The 21,368-nt window shown below is 39.4% G+C and overlaps 2 protein-coding genes across 4 annotated transcripts in view; one reads left to right on the top strand and one right to left on the bottom strand.

Annotated features, from left to right (window-relative positions):
• Positions 1–7,999, top strand: part of FGF14 (fibroblast growth factor 14) — a 620,647-nt gene extending 612,648 nt beyond the window's left edge. For all 3 annotated transcript variants that reach the window (XM_041731271.1, XM_041731273.1, XM_041731272.1), the window contains one exon: positions 1,988–7,999. In XM_041731271.1, coding sequence (XP_041587205.1) covers positions 1,988–2,124 — 137 coding nt within the window. In that variant the 3' untranslated portion in view covers positions 2,125–7,999. The remainder of the gene's footprint in view (positions 1–1,987) is intronic.
• A 1,012-nt stretch (positions 8,000–9,011) lies between these two features.
• The window catches only part of ITGBL1 (integrin subunit beta like 1), a 213,760-nt gene continuing 201,403 nt past the window's right edge, over positions 9,012–21,368 (bottom strand). Inside the window, exons 9-11 of the mRNA XM_041731270.1 lie at positions 16,666–16,812; positions 9,700–9,813; positions 9,012–9,261 (exon numbers count right to left, since the gene is read on the bottom strand). Coding sequence (XP_041587204.1) covers positions 9,170–9,261; positions 9,700–9,813; positions 16,666–16,812 — 353 coding nt within the window. The 3' untranslated portion in view covers positions 9,012–9,169. The remainder of the gene's footprint in view (positions 9,262–9,699; positions 9,814–16,665; positions 16,813–21,368) is intronic.

Here is a 21,368-nt window from a genome sequence, read left to right on the forward strand (position 1 = left end):
AATGGGAATAATTCTCATCATATGATAGCTCAAAGGCAGTTAGAGGAGAAATAAGAAAGGAGAAGGTTTCGATGTTCTTCCAAAATAACACCTCTGTGATTTGACCTTACTCTTTTACAGGCATTGAGACCATCAGACTCATCAATATTCAAATGCAAGTGAAACATTTGAAAACTAAGTCCATAGCAGTTCTATAAAAATCTTGTTAATTTGCCACCTTGCTCTGTCTCTTTACATTAACTTGTGTTTTGAATGTGAACAGATATGAACTAACTAAATTCTAAAATCTTATCTCCTAATTGCATAAACATAATGAGAACCAAAAGGGCCTTTTTGTCTCTTAACTGAGGCAAAATCTGGAGACCAGCTATTTTTGTTTATCTAGCAGGAAATATCAGAGACTGAGATGTGTGTAATAATATCACGTGGTGTTTGAATCATACACTGAACAGTTGTGTGTATGTGTGTGTTGTGCATTCATGGACTTTAACAGGCAGAGAGAAACGGTATTTTCAAATAATTAGCAGATGGAAGCACCCTAAAAACACCTAAGGGGGTATTATAATGATGGGGGTTATCACCTAGTGTAATTTATAGAAGAAGATTAATTTCAAACTTTCAAAACCCATACAGGATGTAAATTATATGATTGGAAACATTAGGGCAAATTAGGTACTTGATTAATTATCGATGCTCTGGGGCATTCATATCTCTTACACAACTTCACTGCATGGATAATCAAGGTTAATGCTCGGATGCTATTGTCTCCTAATTGAATTAGTAGTTGGAGTGAGAGATTGGAAAGCGCTTCGAGGATTTGGACTAATCCCTTTTAGTACCTTGCGGAGTCATTTCCTACAGGTCTGCTGTACACAAGCACTTTCAAACCTGTGTGCTCCTGAAAATCCACATGCTGCGCCGATGCGCAAGGTAGAGTTCTACTATCCTAAACATGGAGAGGGCATGGAGAGGTCCGCCCACCTGACCGTGGCGAGACATAGAGTCTCCTCATAAAATAGCCTATAAATAAAACACTCTGAAGCCTAAAAATCAGGTTAGACAACTCTAATTAACTAGCATTCCTGGTGGCAGATGATTCTAACTTACCTAATTTCCCCCAAGCATCAGTTTGTCTTACGTGTCCTTGCACAGGATTCCCTGGAGTCCTTTTCCAAAAAGCTACACGAACTGTTGTGATTAACTGTGCCGCCAGATGCTACTCAGGCAACCCCTCAGCGCTCACCTGGACCTCTGTCCCACTTGCCCTCTTGCCATTTTGTGCTTCTGCCTTACTTTTTAACAATGTATCAGAAAATTATCCATAAGAATATAAAATGCCCCACGCATGCCTTCAGTTTCCAAGACTGTGGGAGAGGAGATCTAAGGAGTGAGGTCCAGGAGGCCCTGGCTTAAAGAAAGTGAGTTCTTGGTCTTTGCTTGGGATAGCTTTGAAGTTGACAGTAGTGTGATTATGTTGCTTTTGAACAACTAGTGAGAAAACTAATGTAATGATCCAGAGTGTACATACCCGAACTCAAAAAGATGGATGGGGATGAAAAGATGGGGTTCAGGGGTTGATTTCAGTGTGCCCTGGAAAGGAAGTCTGAATTTTCCTAGCCTGTCCAAAGAACTAGGTTAAGAGCTCTTGAGTCCCCACACTGTGTGTGTGTGTGCGTGCATGCACATGCATGCTTCATATCTGAGGCCCACAAAGAGGCCGTAGCTCCTATTTAAACCTTCTCTCTTAGACAAAAACCCACCCACACCCATGTACATATTTTAGTTCTATAAACCAGAGAATGTGAAGGAAGTGATTTCCATTGGGGGTGGGGGTGGGAAATTATTGCATTAATGCAGGAATTCCCTCTACACGGGGTCACTCTACTCCGGGGAAGACAGGACAGGTGTATAAGGACAGGCCATCCTTGAACCTAACCACATAATGTCTCCTTCTCTCCTTTCTTCATGCCCTCCTGCCCGTCCTCAGTTGCCATGTACCGAGAACCATCTTTGCATGACGTTGGAGAAACGGTCCCGAAGGCCGGGGTGACGCCGAGTAAAAGCACAAGTGCGTCTGCAATAATGAATGGAGGCAAACCAGTCAACAAAAGTAAGACGACATAGCCAGATCCTCACAGGTGTTGTGACTTACTCGTCCTGAGCACAGTTGAGTGATTTATCCTTGCCAGACATTCCTGCTCCTGTGGCTGAGGAGCAGCTGGAAGTAAGCCCATGCTTGCTCTTGGCTGTCTCGAACTTCTTGGTTGCAAGTGGATAAATCTCAACCTGTTGCACCCCCAGAACAAGAAGACACCTGGATAACCAGCTAAACTCAGACCATGGAATGCCCTACCAGATATGGAATGCCTTTTTAATATCTTTTCTGTGACCGTGACACTTCATGTGAATGACATACTTCACAAGTACACTCGATACCTTGCCTGCTGACAGCTACCCATAATCCTTTTTGAGTCCTGTTTCAGCGAAATCCATGTGTTTAAGTTCAATTTTGTAGCACACGAATACTATTGAGTAATTTCTAGTTAGACGCTGTAAACCTGTGCTATTATGGATTTCTCTTCTCCCCGTTTTTACAGGGCTGCTCGCGCCACTGTCTGTGACCTTTTGCAGGAATTGTATTCCTCTAAATCTTAAATGTTGCAGTTGGCCTAGTTCGGAGAGCAATCAGGGAATCAGGAAGCCTTCTAAACCTATTATTACAAATTGCATCTATAAAGATTTAAGAGTGTTGTCTCCGGCTCCCACTATCGATTAAACACACATATACGATCTATCCAGTAGCAGATACCGTGCTCCTGAGGTTGGCGTTGCCGGGGTGAGAAATGGGTCAAACACAGTCCCAGGGGGGAAGCTCTCTACGATACGTGTTTGACACCCCCCTATAGTTTCTTTGTGTGTGTGTGTGTTTTATACATATCACAAGCTTACTGGTAATGGTAACATTTGCCTTGCCCAGCGAGCAAGACCCACTGGTTTTTGAGAAAGTGGGTCCAAAGAACTCTGTAGGCCTTGTAGGCCTGATTAAGGTTCATTTTTCATCTACTGATCCTCATTATTTGGAAAAAAGAAAAAAAAAGAAAAGAAAATTCAGTGATTACAACCTACAAGAATTGCGCTACCTAAATCCATTTCAGATATAATCCTACCTGTTTTTAATGAACCGAACTGAATGCCATCCCCGGTTTTGGCTGCGTTCCACTCATACTCAGCAGAGCATGGGCAAGGCGGCTGTTGTGTTCTTTTCTGCAGCAGCAATGCAAACGTTAGTTATAAAATTAGACTTTAATATTTTTGGTGTTTAATGACAAGTTTTTAAACTGGACATATTAGGAAAAACTATTTTTTTTAGCTCAGCATGCTGAGTCAGGTACTGTGTATCTCACCACTCCATACCTGTAACTCAGCTTCTTGGGGCCCCGGTTGCCCAGTAGCTGGGGTAGAGGTGCCTTGCCATGAGCTCAGAATGCAGTCTGTTGAATTCTCCTGGATCAAATTAAAGGCAAACCAACACGTTCAAACATCAGGTTTTTGGTCCACGCCATCGATTTGCTTTTGTTTGATTTTGCTTTCTTAATTTCCTTTTGCCTAAGTCCGAGCTTAGGGAAGACAACCGCTAAGAAAGGCCATGAATCGTTGATTGCACAAGGAAGAAACCATGCAAAACGTTCGCTATGGGATACGGAGAGTTTCAAAATGTTTAAGACGAAACTGTTTGGAAATATATTTGTTAACTCTGTGTATAACTTAATAAAATTCAATGTTTCCTCCTCAGAAGAGTTAACTGAGACCAAACTGAACCTCATTTATAGAAAACTATATGTGGGATCATGTACTGGCCTCTTATGATTATTTCCATGCAGAAGGCTGACCCAGTCGCCAGCCCCCCACCCCCCATTGCACTGTAATTTCCTGGGAAATTATTTTGCCACTGCGTTCCTAAGTCTCCATGACAGCCCTTGCCCGGCATTAAAAAATTTTGGCCTGCTTAGCTGATTAAAGATTTAGTATAAATTTAACTGTTTATGCTTATTTCATTTTCATATTGGATTTCATTTTAATAAATAAAAAGTTAGCTTAATGTTTGAGTAGATTTATTGTCAATAATGCTAAAGTATGAATACAACAAAATGATTCCTTCGACCATTCTTGATTTCTTGTGACAGCATTTTAAAGCCTATCGTTTTCAACAGGGTGAGTTAAAAACCATTAGATGAATTTCACTAACCAATTATTTAGGAAAGACATGTATTCTATAGTCTGTGGCAAACTGAATTATTTAACTTGACATTCCAATTAGATGGGCTTATAGACACTGCTTGCCCCAACACACACACACACACACACACACACACACACACACACATCAAACAACCCCACGTATTTGTTTTTGGCAATCAGCCCTACTCACTGTTTTTTGTTGTTTTTTTTTTTCCCCTCCTTGCAAGGCTGTTTATTGGTTAAAATGAAGACAAGATTTATTTTTGTAAATGACTGAGATTTATGTAAATGTGCACCTCTGTTTTATTTTTTTTTATATGAGTTGTCTCTAAGGGCATTTATCCTTATGAATGGATGTCAAATACTTTCTTCTAATATATGTTTAGACATATTGCAGACGGGTCCTTGTTATTTGTAAATTAGATCGTTTCCTTTGTGTCTGGTCTCACCTGTTGCATGGGACGAGGACAGCACCGATGAACTGCATGTAGTAGGGACCTGTGTATCAAGAACTGTTGGTATGTACTATTCAATTTACATACAAAGAGTTTGTCTGCATTGTACAGTTTCTGTGTTTAATACCATTTGTTGTATTCACAGATACAACATATTGAATAAAATATTGATATGAAGGCATATTACAAAACATCAAACAACTTTATGTAACAAAATGGCATTGCTTCACCCACAAATATAGAGAAATGTCATGTAAATAAGTTGGTACACTCAATGTCCCCCTTTACCATGCCAAAGAAAATTTTAGCTCTTTGATGATACCTCTCTTGCTCTTTTTCTGGGATAAGACTCCACCATTTTCCCCCCTCAACAATTAAGTTTGCTGTTGTTAAGCAGTGCAATCTGTCATCATTGGTGTTCTGTATAGTAAATCTGATGGAATTCATTTGTATCTACAGACCGTGTGTTTTGTACCTCCATGTACATATGTCAGTTGCATCGAGTCTCGAATGTCACATTCCTTTTGCATGCATATCTGGTAGGGGAGGATTATTTCTCCTGATTTGTTACCGTAGCTGATGGCTTCACCCATTACTCAGCAATGCTCGGGAATGTTTGTTGTTTTGATATTCCAGGTGACACCACTTTTAAGTTTGCTTTCTAAAATGTTTTGCTACAACTTTACTTGGAAAATATTAGAGAAGAATGCAGATGGTGCACCCTATGTAAAGAGTAAAATGGTACTGAGCAACATTTCATTCCAAATCCTGCAGAATTTAGAGATTCTTGCTCTAAATGTTTGCCTGCCCTGAGTGGGGACAAGAGGTGGCTTTAGAAGCCCCACAATAGGCCTACAAGACTCCTGCTACAGTGCTTCTAATTGCTTACCTTTTGGAGAGTGAGCAAAGTAAATATTTTTAGCACACTCAGCCAGTTGCTCAATGACTAAAACAGATGTTTTTAAGATAACAAATAGTAGATTTGATTTTCTTTCATAAAACAAAACAACAACAACACAATTTCTTGTTCTTTATGTTAGCCATGTATCATTTCATTTAAGGTTTTATTCCTAACATTACAGGGAGAACTAATGTTTGAAGGACAGACTGGATTGGCTAAGAAATCCGTTTTAGAAGGAAACAAAATAATTGAAACCTATTTTCAATTTTGTTTCAGAACAAGACTATTTCCAGGGAAAGCAATTGGCTAAATGCAGACATACCCACTTTCAGATGCAAACTGTATTACCTTGGAGTAAAATATATTTCCTAGCTTAAGTTTTTTAGTTTACAAGGGGGCATACAGGGCCTGTTGAGTCTTGGGTACTGGGTGGGTTCAGAGTTTTGATAGTGAGTCTGTAAATGAAGGCTGAGTTGTGATTTTTTATTTTTTCTTGGTTTTCTGTATCATTCAGTCTAATCCTGATGTTTGCTAACAGAGATTGTGTTTGCATTTGAAGTGGTGGAGGCCATTCCTTTCAAGGTGCTACAGGAATCTAGATTAGCTCAAGGGGTCCAGGAAGAAAATGGGATATAATTATTATCCTTTTGGGTCTTAGGACCTTAGTCGAATTTTATTGAAAAGTCCTTGTGGAAGAATTTTCTCAGTAATGGTTTGCCAACAAGCAGGGTGAGTGCCAACACCAGCTGCAAACATGTCTCATCCTTCCCAACGTTAATCTCCCAGTAACTTCACACAAACTCAAACAAGCCAATGAGCTTTGCATATTTACCCTTCCCCTCTTACAAGTTTGTTCCTGCCCTACCTTTTTTTTTTTTGAAAGAGGAGTTTTTATCTTAGTAAGGGAAAATACAAAGTCACAGTGAAAAAGAGTAAGATTTATGTCTTTACATGTAACTGTATTTTATTTTTTCCAACTTAAACATGTAAATTAAATAACTTCTTAATAGGTCTATTGATAATTGCATTGCTAGAGTCAAAATCATATACACACATATGAAATATAGCAGACAGAAGTAGAAAGAAATTATTTCTGTTTTAAAAGAAAAATATTCATTAGAGATTAGGTACCAGTTGACTTACGCTATAACTCAGTTTCAGTTCAATAATTTGTAGCTAAATGAACCCAGAAGATAGCTGACTGTAATATATTTTCAGCCTTGTCCAAAAATTTGAACAAATCACATTTGAAACTTCCTAGTATAATAATTTCTCCATCTAGAAACTTTTTCTTAAAAAACATAAATGCTGAGGACAATTTTCTTATATGAAAATATTGAAAGAGAAGCCCTTTTGTTGTAGCTATTAATAAAAGAGATAACAAATGTAGAGAACCACAAGAAAAATGAGACACACCCAGGATTACTTGATAAGACAGAGGAAATTAAGGGGAGCTCCAGTAGAGCACAGGTTGATAGAGTACTGCTTTGCTGGGAGCCAAGTCCAGGACACAGACTGTTTTTGTATAGCCCAAGAGCTCCAAATTTGTTTGCTATTTACCCTTTTTATAAAGTATTAAAAACAGAGAAGAAGATGCAACAGAGATGTATGTGGCCCACAAAGTCTAAAATATTTACTCTCTGGTCCTTTATAGAAAGCAGAGTTCTGCAGGAGGGGAAGCTGAATGTCATTTGTATTATAATGGCTAGATATGAAGTGAGTTCTGATGATGGTGCATCATCAAGTCATCAAAAGTGCTACTGATCTATTATACCAGGTTTGTTTAAGGCTTAAAATGATTACAGAGGAGGAAAGAATATAATCTATATTATTTCTTAACTGCTTATATTTCCCTCATTTTACAAAACTGATATATCAATGGACATACTCAACAATAGAGATACAACTAATATGGTTGCACTCCATAATCTCAGGATAGAGATAACAATTTTATAAACCTATTAAAGTGTGAGAACACTATTAGTACAATAAAAGTCAGCATCAAATAAACTTTCTCTTAAATAATTTTCAATATTAAATTTTTAAGTAACTCGGCAGATGCATATTTTCCTTATTTTTGGTGATTTGACTTATAAAGTCCAAGCCATGACTCTAGAATATTTACATCATTAAGTAAAATTTCCAAGTAAAAATTTTCATCTTAAACAATGCGGAAATGGTTTTGTTACATTATTGTAGGATTTTACAAAATATAATTCACATTTAGAAAAAAAGTGGGTTTTTTTAGCTCCAAATAATTAAAGGTTGCCTAAACTAATGTGTGTAAGTAGATTTAACTGTAAATATGTAAGGGAAGTCCTAATTATTGTACATTTTCATAATTCAATGTGAATTTCATACAGAACAAAATTTCACCATTAAGAAAATAAACATTTTGTTCCTATCGCTGAGTCAATATTTGTAATTTCTACTTAAGACATTTCTAGATGTTGTTTTTATCCTCCAAGCTTTGAGACTGGTATCATTTGATCACAGTATCTCTTCTTGACTTCTTTGCATGACCCTACTTTTGCAGCAAGTAATGTATCCTTAGAAATAAAAGTCTTTTAAGGGAAACAAATGCATATTTCAGGTCCAACCTAGATCCAATTAGATACTGTCTTTTTAAAAGGCAAGTTACCATGGAGTAATTTAAATAGTGAAAAATCAGATTCCTTGTACACCTAAACCCCTGCCCAGTTAAAAAACTCATAACAGGAGATGCCCCTGACTACCAATTTATTTTTTTGTTTTTAATTAGCAGTAGGTAAATATATATTGACACAGATTGTAAGCAACTTATGTCACTATTTATTAAAAATGTTAAATTGTACACTTTTCATACTTCCTTCCTAAGAGGATCGTGTTCTGTGAATTTAAAGTGAGACCAGATGAATGACTTACTGGCTAACACTGACCAGTCTTTTTCTTTAAAAAGAAAGATCTGGCCTCCTGTGCCCTGACATTGCCCCTTCTGTGTAGTCTGTCTTTATTGCTCCATATGGAAATGCTGAGTGACAGGGAATCCTGAAAAAAAATATGATCAATGGCTTTATGTGGGGTCATTTCCTTAGATTCTAACATGGTCTTTTTTTGTGAGGACTGTGCAGGTCTAACAACCATGTAATTCAGCGTTTCTCAACTCTGGCGCCAGTGACACTTGGAGTCAGATAACCTTCTGTCATGGAGGCCGTCCTGTGCACGTAGGATGTTTAGCAGCATCCCTGGCCTCTGCCCACTAGAGGCCTGTAAGCACATCCTCCCACCCCACCCAGTGTGACAATCAAAATTGTCTGCAGACCTTGCCCAGTGTCTTCCGGGTGGCAAAGTCACCCTTGTTGAGAACCACTGATGTAAATTCTGGAAGAAAAATTCTTTCTGGCGTTATTTACATCAGACTTTGCTTAACTCATTTTTTTAATGGGTACCCAGACTTCATGCAGGCATTCAGAGACAGAAAAACATACATTAGTCTGTTTGACCTGTCCTAGTGGTGATTATACATAGTTTCCTTTGCATTTATATGTTCTAATGGCCTAGAAAAGTAAGACTCCAGTCCTCTCCTGTGGAATTGTTAAGGATACTCTGTGCCAAGCCAGATTTCACATGCATTTCCATTCCATCCATCCCAGCATTCACAGTTCCCACAGCTGCATATTCCATTCCCTGCAAGAAAATACACAAAGGAGTCATCATTATGATCAAAGCTCACCAAGTTAAAATATGTTATTATCAACCCTAGCCGTTCATAATCAAAAGCCATTCCATTCATCTTCTGCAGATTTTATGGTGCAGCCACCTCAGTATTATCTTATTAAACAGCTATGGGAAATCTGATCTTTCAAACCATTCCTGGCAGCTACTTGGTGCCACCAACTAAGTTGTATCCATTCAGTAGTGACCGCCCTGTCTCATTCCAGCTGGGCTTTGTCTGCATCTCTATTTCCCCTGTAACGTGTTGAAGCACATGTACTTTAGAACCACTTCTCAGGACTCAGTAATTGGGAGAATAGCACCTTCTATACAGCCACCGGTGCTGTTGGACTTTCTCACAAACGGGGGCCGGGACGAGGTGCAGAGCAACCCGCACAGGTCACAGCGCACCTGTGCAAATGAGGCCGTCGTGCTTGTCACAGTCCCTGTCATCACAGTCACAGAGTTCTCCCGAAATATACCACTCTTCGGCAGAGCAAATGCACTTTCCACAGTGGCAAGAACCTGCAATCACAAAGGGCATTACTTGCTGTCACCGCATAACTAAAGGTTTCTGTCTAGAATAGTACACCGTCAACGAGCACAGACAACAGGCTTCTAAAAAACCCATCTTTCAAAGTTAAAAGTTTATCGAAGAGCCTGTTGCTCAGAGGGGAGCTTTACTTACCACAATTCATAAAGGTCATCCAGGAAAGGCTTCATTATGGATCTAGACAGTTGCAATTAGCCTTAGCAAATGTTCCGTGGCCCAGTCTTGTTGAAAAGTCAGTAAGAGCAGAGTGTGCTGATTCTAATAGATGGCCTTCCAAAAAGGTGTTCAAAAACAGATGCTTTTTTCTCTTTTTTCCCCCTGAATTGAATCATGTTTTAAAAGCATCTGCTCTTTAAAGGAACTGAACGGTAAGTTCTATTAAATAAAGATGCATTTTATAACTAAAATTACTACTACTTTATTGTGCTTCTAGTTTTGGAATTTTGTCTACATGATTTCTTAAAGGGGGAGCGCATGTGCATATTGGATGGCTCGTTAAAGTGCTTGAAATGCACATATGACCATTCGTAGGCATTTGACTTACAGGACCTCACTCTCGGGACCCCCCTGCCATGATCAAGGAGAGTTCTAATCTCCCCCCAGAAGTTTATCTTCTATGAGGCTCTGGGTGTAACCAACTTTCTCAATACTTCACCCATTTCTCCTCCTTTTACTTCCTACCTAATAAAAAACTTCCTCTTCTGCTATTAAAAATATTTTGGTATACTGAAAAACAATTTTATGAGTGGTATATTTAAAAGAAAAGAAAACACATGAATTAAATGGTCCCACAAAAAGAATAAACCCTCCATGTCCCGACATGACAGGCTAAAAAACCCTTACATAGCAAAATTACTTCTATAGCAGCAGTAAAGACAACTTTAAAACTAAAAAAGAAACACATAAAAAGGACTTCCTCTTCTATTTCCTTGGCTTGGTTGTTCCTTCCCAACGTGATTTCCTTTTACTACATGAGGGGTATCACTAAATTTTTCAGGTCAAAAATCACCTTAAGAGAATGTGAAGTAGAAAAAGTATTGTGATAATTTAACAAAATTCTAGACTGGCTAAATTCAAGATGGATTGGGAGGGGGGTAGGGGTCGATCATTACTTAGTGCCTATCTGAAACACAATGATGAAAAATAAGTTAGCAAGCCAGGAGATAAAAGTAGCTAGAGAAAGGAATATTATATTTGTCATAGATATCATGAAAGGATTCAAATAAATGGGTCTCATCCCTTAGTCACTTTGTGATATTTCATGTGGAAACTGGCATGTGCTTTTAGCTACAAGAATCCCCAACAGCCAAATTAAATGTGTGAAATGCCTTGTCACCTTTCTCAAGGTAAGGGAGTAGTCAGAATTAGTGATAGGCTGACAACTGTGTTTTCACTGATTAACTTCTTGCTTAACTACAGCATGATTTCATTTAGTCTTGATGCTTTTCCTGATGGTCTAGAATGATCTACACGCTCTTGAGCACAATCTACACAACTTTTGCTTCTGATGAGTGGCTGGAAGGCTGCATAGGACCTGTGAGCTGAGCCTCCTGGTCAGTCTGTGAGGGATGGTGGCTCCTTCTTGGCCACTTGCAGGTACAGTTCTTCCTTAGTTTAGAAATCTATTTATCTTGGCTTTATAGATTTTCTTTCCATTTTCTTAAGCACAGAAATGTTCAAAATACTACTCATTAGCAAATGGTTAACGATATATCTACAACAGAGAAAACTTGGGGCATTTCATTGACCCTTTATTGCAATTTCCTCAGAAGGCACCATATTCAGTGCCGTATTTCCATGAATAGAGGAAGATTAATTATTTGAAGAATTTGAGTGTTTTTAGTTGTTTCTAAAATAGTGCCTCCCTCACATTGCAAAATTATTTCTACAAAGAAGCAGATGCAAATGTCTTTATATGTCCATGATATTTGTGTATCACACCTAGCATATCTTTTTTTATTTTGTCGCAATTCGTGAAAAGATCTTACACTTCATTTTTAAACTTATCCACCTGGCTCTGAAACTATTCTAATCACTGCTCTAGCTTCTGAAATGCTTAGCTTCAGGCCATATCAAAGTATTTTCCTAAAACTGATAAGCTCAGCTGAAGTTAATATGGTATACATTGACAGACCGTTTGACAAGTCAATTCCAGTTCCCAAAAGTCTACTAGTTACTGAAAGACCTAGAATGAAAAATGCGGATTGATTTTTGTGTGTGCTGTGAAAACTAGCTTTTCTTGGTCAGCATCTTCCCCCAGCTGTGTTGTTCCTTCCTGTTTGCCAATTCCCAGTGTATCTTAGAGGTCGGAAATTCTTCTGTGGCTTGTGAAACTAGGAATAGCCATGCGTGTAATAATAACACAGTGGGATAGTTATTAGGACCTTTATAGCCTTTGTTGTAGAGTGGTCTGGCTGTTTTCATTGATAACAAGAGGTCAAACTGCCTGTCTCTGTAAAGGGAAAAACTGAGGGAAAGGATTCTATCCGACAGACATAGGGTTCACGACAGCCAAAAGGTGACCAACTGCTTAGCTCAGCTGGCCAGGAGCCACTCACACCCATGAGACCAGTCCAGCCATTGGGAGCAGCTGGCTGATCTTGGCAGGAGTTCTCAGGTAGTAAGCTCAGGACCAGGACCACAACATCACTAACTCACTTACTTGCTTTCTCAGTATAAGGACCCCCAAGAAAGCTCTGATCTCCCTTCTGTGCTTCTTATTGGCTTCCATTCCTGGGGAGCCAGCCACATTTTCTCATTTGTCTTCAAAGCATCCTTAGGACTTAAGAAAGGGAAAGAAATGAAATTCTTCTGCCTTCTTGAAGGAGGAGAAAATGGAAGTACCAACAGGATAAGGGAGCTGCCCAGGGCCACATGGATCAGAAATAAGTTATCCCAAGATTTCATTCAGATTCAGTCTGTTCTTTGTCTACCTCCCTACCTATCCATCATGCCTCTCACAGGAAAAACTTTCATATAGTTTCAAAAAATGAATTGTTATGTTCTCACAGCTCTGATAGGATAGCCACATCGGGTGAAGGAACTAGAATGCTGTGCTATAGCCGGGTTTTGAAGCGCAACTAGTACCTTTTCCCTTTCCTAGGGATGGAAGACAATAAGCCCGAGGGAAAGGGGATGACAGGTGGGTGGGCATGCACACTGTGACTTCCATGGCTGGTGCGAGACTCTGCATGTATCCTTGAGAGAGTTTAGGGAGGCATCCAATGATACACAACTACAGTCATTGTCACACTACAGCATCTTTAAGAGGATTACAGGTGACAACCTGGATCTAAGTTGAAGTTATGAAGGTAAAATCCGGATAAACAAATCCCCAAACAGCCTATGAACCACGTCACGTATTCCGCAAAGGTGGCTAAACTCAGGGGAGACCTGGCTCTAAGCTCATCCCTCTGGTTATTCACAGAAACAATTTGAGTCTAAGGCCGAGGCACCTTTGTTAGCTGCCCCATTAATAAAGTTGGACTTTCTTTTTCGTTCATCAAGCCTGACAAAATGCTGCAACCTGACATCCCAGCAGGCAGTTTTCACTATTGTACTAACTACTCCATCTGTTATGAAGGTCACAACAATGTATCTTGTTTTAAATTTTTCTATGGAGTGATTTATTGTCTTGGCTATCAATTTGTAAAGAAATAAAACGCTATTTCTTCATCGTCTCCTGAGGTGACAACTTTATTCACAGCTCATGGGAAGTGCATGTTCCAGACTTGTCTTTCTGGTGGAAACATTTAGCTGGAAGTTTGGGCCACTACCCAGCATCCATGTGACCTGAGGCTTATTGCTCACGCCTGTCTCATATTTGGAGAAAGAGAAAGGCTCCAACTTCTTCTGTGATCATCAAGGGGAAGGGTTTTCTTTTGCAAATTTGAGAAAAAGTTTATGGAACTCTGCCAAGCCCATGAGATCAAGAAATACATGGTCCTAGTCAAGTCCCTTGGCACAGACTTCTCTAACATGCCGCCACCATGTTAGAAGACCATTAGTCTACTTTCTGGACTACTTTTCCTGTGGTTTTTGGGTGGGGGTGGAGTGGTACCCTCCATGGGGACAGGAAGAACTGTGGCACCCCTACTCTCTTCTGGGCCTACAGTTTCATGATCTTGATTTTAGCTCCTTTCTTCCTCTATAATCCAGCACTGAATAGAACAGAAGGAAAGAAGCCACAGCCAGCTGCTGCCAACAGTAGGAATGCCCACCGTCGCCACTAACACCAGCTTTAAAAAGTACAGCCTCCAAGCAGCTTTTACATTCTAAGTTTAATGACTCTAAAACTCTCTACTCACAGAAGGATAAACAGCTTAGACAAATATACTTTCAACTCTACATTGATCTTTGGATATATTTCCATCACCCAAAGCAAACAATTCGAAAAGGCATTAACTAGAGAGAGATTCCTTGTTCTGTTTTGTTTTGAGGAAATGTCTTTGGGGCAATATTTAGTCAACTTATTTTTTTTTTTGCATTTTCTACATTTATGATGCTGAAAAATAAGACTCTCCTCAGAAAGTAATGGCTTTAAAAAGAATGTTCATCTCTTCCAAAGAAACGGCTCCTTTTTGTATGAAATTCCGTGTAGGAAACAACAGACTGGTATTTGCTACATGGGTGAGCACGGCTTTGTGTTTTCTTCCTATGCCTACAACTGAACATGACTTAACCAAGGCCAGCTTGTGGAAAAGGTTAACGATTCAATAGTGGGGGGTCTAATAAATACACACACACACACACACACACACACACACACACACACAGATACGTGCACACACAGTACCAAAGTAGCTGCTTTTTAAAGTGAACAAATTGAAATGAGCACACTAATGTTTTAATGTGACTGGGCATCATCATTCTGTAGAGTTTCTGTGAAAAGTTACTATCCTTATTCCAATGGTAATTCCATTATGGAAAACCAACTAAAAAAAAAATCTAACCTTTAGGGCTCTGTGTTTGGAGCTACACTCAGAAAGAAGAAATCTAATTCAGACAGGTTCATCATTCTCACTGCTTTGTTATTTGCAGGACTGCCTTCTGATCAGATAACATTTCTTCTCTCCTCTTCTGCTTCCCCCTGGAAGGTAAATCCATCTCTACCTCCTTTCCTGTTTTCCTTGTTAATCTCCTCCTCCACAATTCCTTCACCCTTTTTGGCTCTCCCAACAGAGCTTGAACCTAAAGCAAGAGTTTCCAGGAGTTGAGAGCCCCTGACGGCCAGACTGGCGCTAGATTCATCTGGAAGTTGGAATGAGAATAAATTTAATAAGAGAACAAACAGGGAACAAAGTGGTTGCTTTAAACTCATTCGACTGCCACCTGACGGCTGTCATTGTATTAGGTTGAAGGCATGTCCTCCTTGGCACGGCACGGTAAACACAAAGTCTCAAACACGGTATTCCTGGAAACCAAGGACAAAAACTGTTGTCTGTGGATAGTGAGCATGTTTCAATTTCCCGCCTTCTTCCTGGCATTACATGTGGTCCCAGCATTCCATCTGATCTGATTTTATCTTTGCATTTATGCTTAAAAGCCTCTTTGAGCCTGATGGGGGTTGCCTTTGGGGATAGGTAAAGGAAGAGCCACTGTGTAGGGGCACATCCTATTTCTAAAACCTCCCTCATCACTATGCAGCCATTCACTTTGCTTCACCGTGTCTTCTTCAGAAATATATTTATGTGCTAATCCGGACACAGGGTAGGTGTCTGAGGGAAAACAGTATAGCTTCACCTGTAGCTGTGCCTAATCTGAAAAGGGGAGGGGGCTGTCTGTTGGGCAAGGAAGCTGCTGTGCTGAAGAAGAGAGTCTGAGCACTCCGTGCCATCTAGTTTCACAAAAGGTAGCTCCGGAACATTACTGAGAATCTGGTGAGTTTCCAGAGCCTTCCTGGTGTTTTCCCAGGCACCAGCCAGGAGGAACATGACAGCGTCCTAGATGAGCCCATATGCACTATGAGAACAGGATTTTAAAGTCTCTTCAAGAATTAATACAAGAATATCAACATCAAGGTATCTGACATTTAATCTATCATATCCTTTCTCAGAAGAAATCTGTTCTGCTTTTCTGGGGGAGTTAAGGGGACAGTGGGTAGGACTGCTTTTCTTCTAGAATTTGCTCCTGTGGCAAATGTTTGATTGAGATGGTAGTTCCTATTCAATCAACTTGAAAATTATAAACATGTTGCAGGCCTAAATTTTTTTAGGTTACACATTTGGTTGGGGAAATGGTGATTTTTAGGCCAAAGAAAATGATGCCAGAACGAACTTTGGGACCCATATACTCCTTTCTTTTTTTATGAAACAAAACATCTAGTTTCTCTTTATGTCCTTCTCCTACCTTCTACCCTCCCCTCCTCCCCACATCCATCTACATACATGATCTGGCCTCTGAAATGCCCCAAACATGCCCTTATTGACAGTCCAGATACTTGTGATCACTTTTCTGCAGTTCTGGGGTGTGCTATTTCACATGTAAACTCAACAATTACTCCTTTGTCTTTTTTGGGATCCATTCATTGCCCATTATATCTTGTTGTCTTTTCTTCTTTATATGATTATTCATTACATGTCACTCAGCAATGACGATGCATGCAGGTTGCTGAGGACCCTTCCTCAGCCAATCCTTCCCTAGCATCTCATTTTCTTACATCCCAAACTTCATGTGGTTAACGCTCAAGTCTTACATCTAGTACAAGCAGAGGACAGCGTAGTTTTCATTCCTGCAAAGTGCAGTCTGTAAAAGGTTGTACATGCTGCTGTACAAAGAATGTGTCAGAACAGGGACCCAGGCCAAGCTCCGGCAGAGATACTCACCCTTCCCGGAGCACAATATGCCATCTGCTGATTCACACAAACTCTTGCTTTGTTCTTCCGTCATGTTACACTTCCGTGGGTGCTGGCAGAGTTTTCCGAACCATCCTGTCTCACACACGCAGTGACCACAGGAACATGTGCCATGGCCTGCAAAGCAATCACAGGGTTGGGGGGTGGACAGGGGCAGTGAGAAAGGGAGATGGATAAATATCCAGCTGAATCACGGCTCTTAAGAAAGAAATATGTAAACCATAAGCCTTCATTTCCTATCAAGCAAACATGCTTTCCCTTCTACAGAGTTAATTTGGCATATAATTGCTTAAGAGGATTTCACAATCGAGTTCCAGATTAATATACTACATTCAAATGTAGCATAGGAGATGGTCTTAGAAATAAAGGAATCTTGCAACAATTTAAAATACAATTTTAGGGGCAGCCCTGGTGGCTCAGCAGTTTAGCACCACCTTCAGCCCGGGGTGTGATCCTGGAGACCCGGGATCGAATCCCACGGTGGGCTCCCGGCATGGAGCCTGCTTCTCCCTCTTCCTGTGTCTCTGCCTCTCTCTGTGTGTGTCTCTCATGAATAAATAAATAAAATCTTTAAAAATAAAATAAAATACAATTTTATCATCCTTGCTTGATACAAAGTACTTGCATATTTGCATTTTTACCAGCATGAAGTCTTAGGGCACTTCCTCATTGTACACACCATGACATCCAGACCAGCTTGCAAGGCTAGTCACGTTACCATGGCTTGCTGAATTTATTGATTGCTCTCCTATTGTTTACTAATAAAAAAACCAAAAGGTTAACTTCCATAGGAATGGTATCATATTACTTTATCTGTGTACTCCTCCCCTTAATAATAAGAACAGATATAAGTTTAAGTAGATTTATTGTATAGATGTTAAAAACAGCATAAGGCTTAGACTCATATCTGGGACTTCTTTTCCTCCTTTTGTTTTTGCCATTGGCACCTGGTTCTGGGGATGTTTATCTTCTGGTGTATATATAACATTGTATTTATGACAGTTACGCACCAGCATAGAAGTCCATCTAATTGCTTGCCACCAATATCCCATTACACTGTCTCATCTTTCACTTTAATTTCTTATTTTTCAACCAATGCTTTATTCTTTCACCTGTACATTCATTACCTTACAGCCAGATCTCTCCAAACAGAACAACCAAAAATTGTTTGGTAAAATTTTACTGATTATGAGTAGAGCATTTTGCTAGGCATCAGGGGCTACAAAAATCAAGCAGGACAGACATGATAGGTAGTTTCAACTGCCACATAGTTTAAAGGTATACAGTTGGCATTCATGGGCACTTTCTTCTTGAAAAGTCTCTCCTAAGAGATTTTCAGGACATGGGACCCTCCTCCTTCCAACACTCCTCTTTTGTCTATTTTTCTACTTTTTTTTTTTTGACCCGATGAAGGCAGGTGTTCCCTGATTGTCTATTCTTAATCTTCTTTTATCTCTCTATAATATCTCTTTTGAAAAATTCATAAATCACAGGCTTTCAGAGAATGGCAATGATCACAGGACTAAATCTCCAGCCTCTAAATTTCTCCTGAAGTCCACTTCCGTGATTGCATACTTTGTATTCTACTAGCATCCAAACTGACACTTCTACACCTGTGTATACAGTTTTCCTTCCCACAGCTTCTCTTCTGTATTGCCCATTTCTTTTAATGGCACAACTATCCTTCCAGTCATCCAGGTCAAAATATTTTGAATCACGTTTGAACCTCTCCTACTCCTCTTTGCTAAAGAGTTGCCAGAACCTGTTGAAACTACTTCCAGAATGTCCACCAGTGTCACCATCATAAACCTTTGAGACACCTTCTGTCTGGTCTTTTTCCAACATTTGTGCTCACCATTTCCCATAGCATGACTCCACTTACATACAGCTTTGAGCGCTAGCCCTGTGTGGCTCCCTAATGCTTATGGGACGAAGTTCACCTACCTAGCCTTGCTTACATTTTAGGTTCCTGAAATACACCCCTGTCCTACTTTTCCAACCTCACTCCCTCTCTTCTCTTCTACCCTTTCACATACTTTTTGACTTAAACTGATCTATTCATTGCTCTGTATACATTTCCCAGGCTTTTCTGACTTTGTGCCTTTGCTGAGATAGAAATCCATTGTCCCTACCCTACTCAGCCTGGTCCTGATAATTTTCAAGGCTCAGGGAACGTGACTAACACCTCTGTGAAGATTTCTAATATCCCCAAGTGAAGTTCATCTTCTCCTCCTTTGAATTTCTATACTACCTTATTTTTCACTTCTATTGTGGAACTTTATCTTGCACTTTGTAGTATCTAGTTACATATCAAATAAACCCATTACTTGACTGTGAATTCCTTGAGAGTAGGAATCACTTCTGATTCATCACTGTAGTCTTCCAGAGTGCCAAGCACACTGCCTTAGACATAGTGGATCCTCAAAAAAACACTCATAGATTGAAATAATTTTTTAAAATAAAATTCTACTCATTTTTTTTTTCTCCACAAATCCTTACAAAGAACCAAAAACTGAATCCAGGGCATGTTTACAGGTCATCTGGTTAATGCATTGTCACTAAAGGACAATGGACAGTTCTTGGATGCCTCTGTTTTATTTTTGTATTTTGGTAGGCTTAAGTTAGAGTCAGTGTCCCCTAAGAGTTACAAACAAAAAAATAGTTATTAAATTGATTGTTATATCAATTTAATTGATATAGTTATATCAATTATATCTTGATTTCTCCAACAAAACAAAAATCCACTGAAAGTGAGGTTTACTTAAGATGTTAAAACAATTGTCCATCTTTGGAGGCAAATAATCTGGGACACAAAAAAGTAAGAAAGAGCTTCTATGCACCAGTGACATAAAGTTCAGGACTTTCCAAATGTTCATGTTTTTACTGACCCTGGCTAATAAGAATTACCATCAATTTGATATAATTGGAATCATTTAATCTCTATTGCAAAAAAACCATTCTCCCTTTGGCTCAGGATATCATTGAGAATAACTAAGTGGCTCCTCACAGCAAGTAATGTAATATAAAATTTATATTCAAGGAAATAGGAAATTGTTTTTCATTTATTAGCTCATTCATCACATCCTTTCACAAAATTAAATTGGCATCTAGCCTAGACAATGGTCAAAATGCACTGGTATTTAAATGTTTTGCTTTGCCATTTACATGGCTTTTCTTTACTTAAAAATTTTAAATAGATTTTAATACGATCTTTTTTAAATGAACTTTAATAATATGGGCATCCATTCAAGAGACTATATATTGTGCACCAGGCATCATACTAGCTCTACTCTCAGCCTCTCATAGTCCACAAGGGTAGAAAACAAGGACCAACAAGCACAAAAATGCACTTGAGCTTTGGGAGAACTCAAGAGGGTACTAGTATATTCAACAGTGAGAATACTGCTAACCGGAGTAATCAGAGAAGAGTTCCGTGACGCCCAAGGGATAAGGAGAAGCCAGACAGCCAATGTTCTAGGAAAGCTAATGAAAAGTTCTTGGAATAAGAAAGAGCTTGGCATGATACAGGCAATGAAAAAAAGGTCAATGTGTTCAAAGAAAATTGAGTAAGAGAAAAATGGAATAAATAACAAAGCCAGATAAATATTCAGGAATGAGAACATAGGAAGTTGTTTATTCTTGGTAAGGAGTCTCAATTTTATTCTAAGAGGAATGAAAAATCATAGAAAGGTGTTATGCAAGAGAGTGATACGGTATAATCTACAATTTGCAAATTCAGTTTGGCAGCTGGGTGGGAGAGATTAAGGTGTGTTGGGAGGCCCTGAGCATGGGGAAAACGAGAGAATTGCAGGAGTCCCAGTGGAAGGTGACAGAGGTGGTGGCACAAATGGTGGAGAGTAGACGGAGATCTGCTTTGGTGGTAGTGCCTATAGGACCCGGTGTTGGAATGGACACGGTGAGTGAGAAATAGTTTTCTAGTTAGACAAATATTATAAATAATGATGTTATTTGTTAGATATGGAAGCTCCAGGAAGGAGCAATTGAGAGCAGAAAGTCAGCTCTGTTTTAAATCTTGTGTGTCTGAGGTACTCTTAAGACAACCAATTAGATGGGTCACATACGTAGAGGACACAAATCTGGTGCTCACAGGTTAGGGATAGGTTATACATGCTGGAATTTCCAAAAGCAGATGACATTTGAAGCATTTGGAAGAGAATGAGCCCACTGAGGGAGAATTAGTCTTGGGGAGCTCTAATATTTAGGGCTAGGGTAGAGGAGGAGAAGCCAGACAAGTAGGAACATCTAGTAAAGAAGGAAGAAAATGAGACAATTTTCTAAAATGACAAGGGAGGCCTATTCCATAAAGGCAGCCTACTGAGTGGAATGTTCCTGAAAATTGGAGAAAAAAAAAAAAAAAAAGACCGTAAGAGTAGTGTCAGCTTTTGCCAGACCAACTCTACTATGCTGTCACTTAAGGCCTGTGAATGAAACACCCGAGGTGGCACAACTATTGGAGTATCAAGCACATATATCATTCAGTAAAAACATGTCTGCTCAGAGACAGAATCCATAGTGATGTTATTTTCATATCATAAGTGTGCAACAGATCATTCTAGAATGAATGTTAGAAAGATCCAGCCTAATGAACCATTTGAAGTACGCTAAATTGGCCTTTGCTTGACTTCCCAAGTCTTCACACTGGTGAGTAATTT

This window comes from Vulpes lagopus, chromosome 16, assembly GCF_018345385.1.
Source record: "Vulpes lagopus strain Blue_001 chromosome 16, ASM1834538v1, whole genome shotgun sequence".
Lineage (NCBI taxonomy): Eukaryota > Metazoa > Chordata > Mammalia > Carnivora > Canidae > Vulpes > Vulpes lagopus.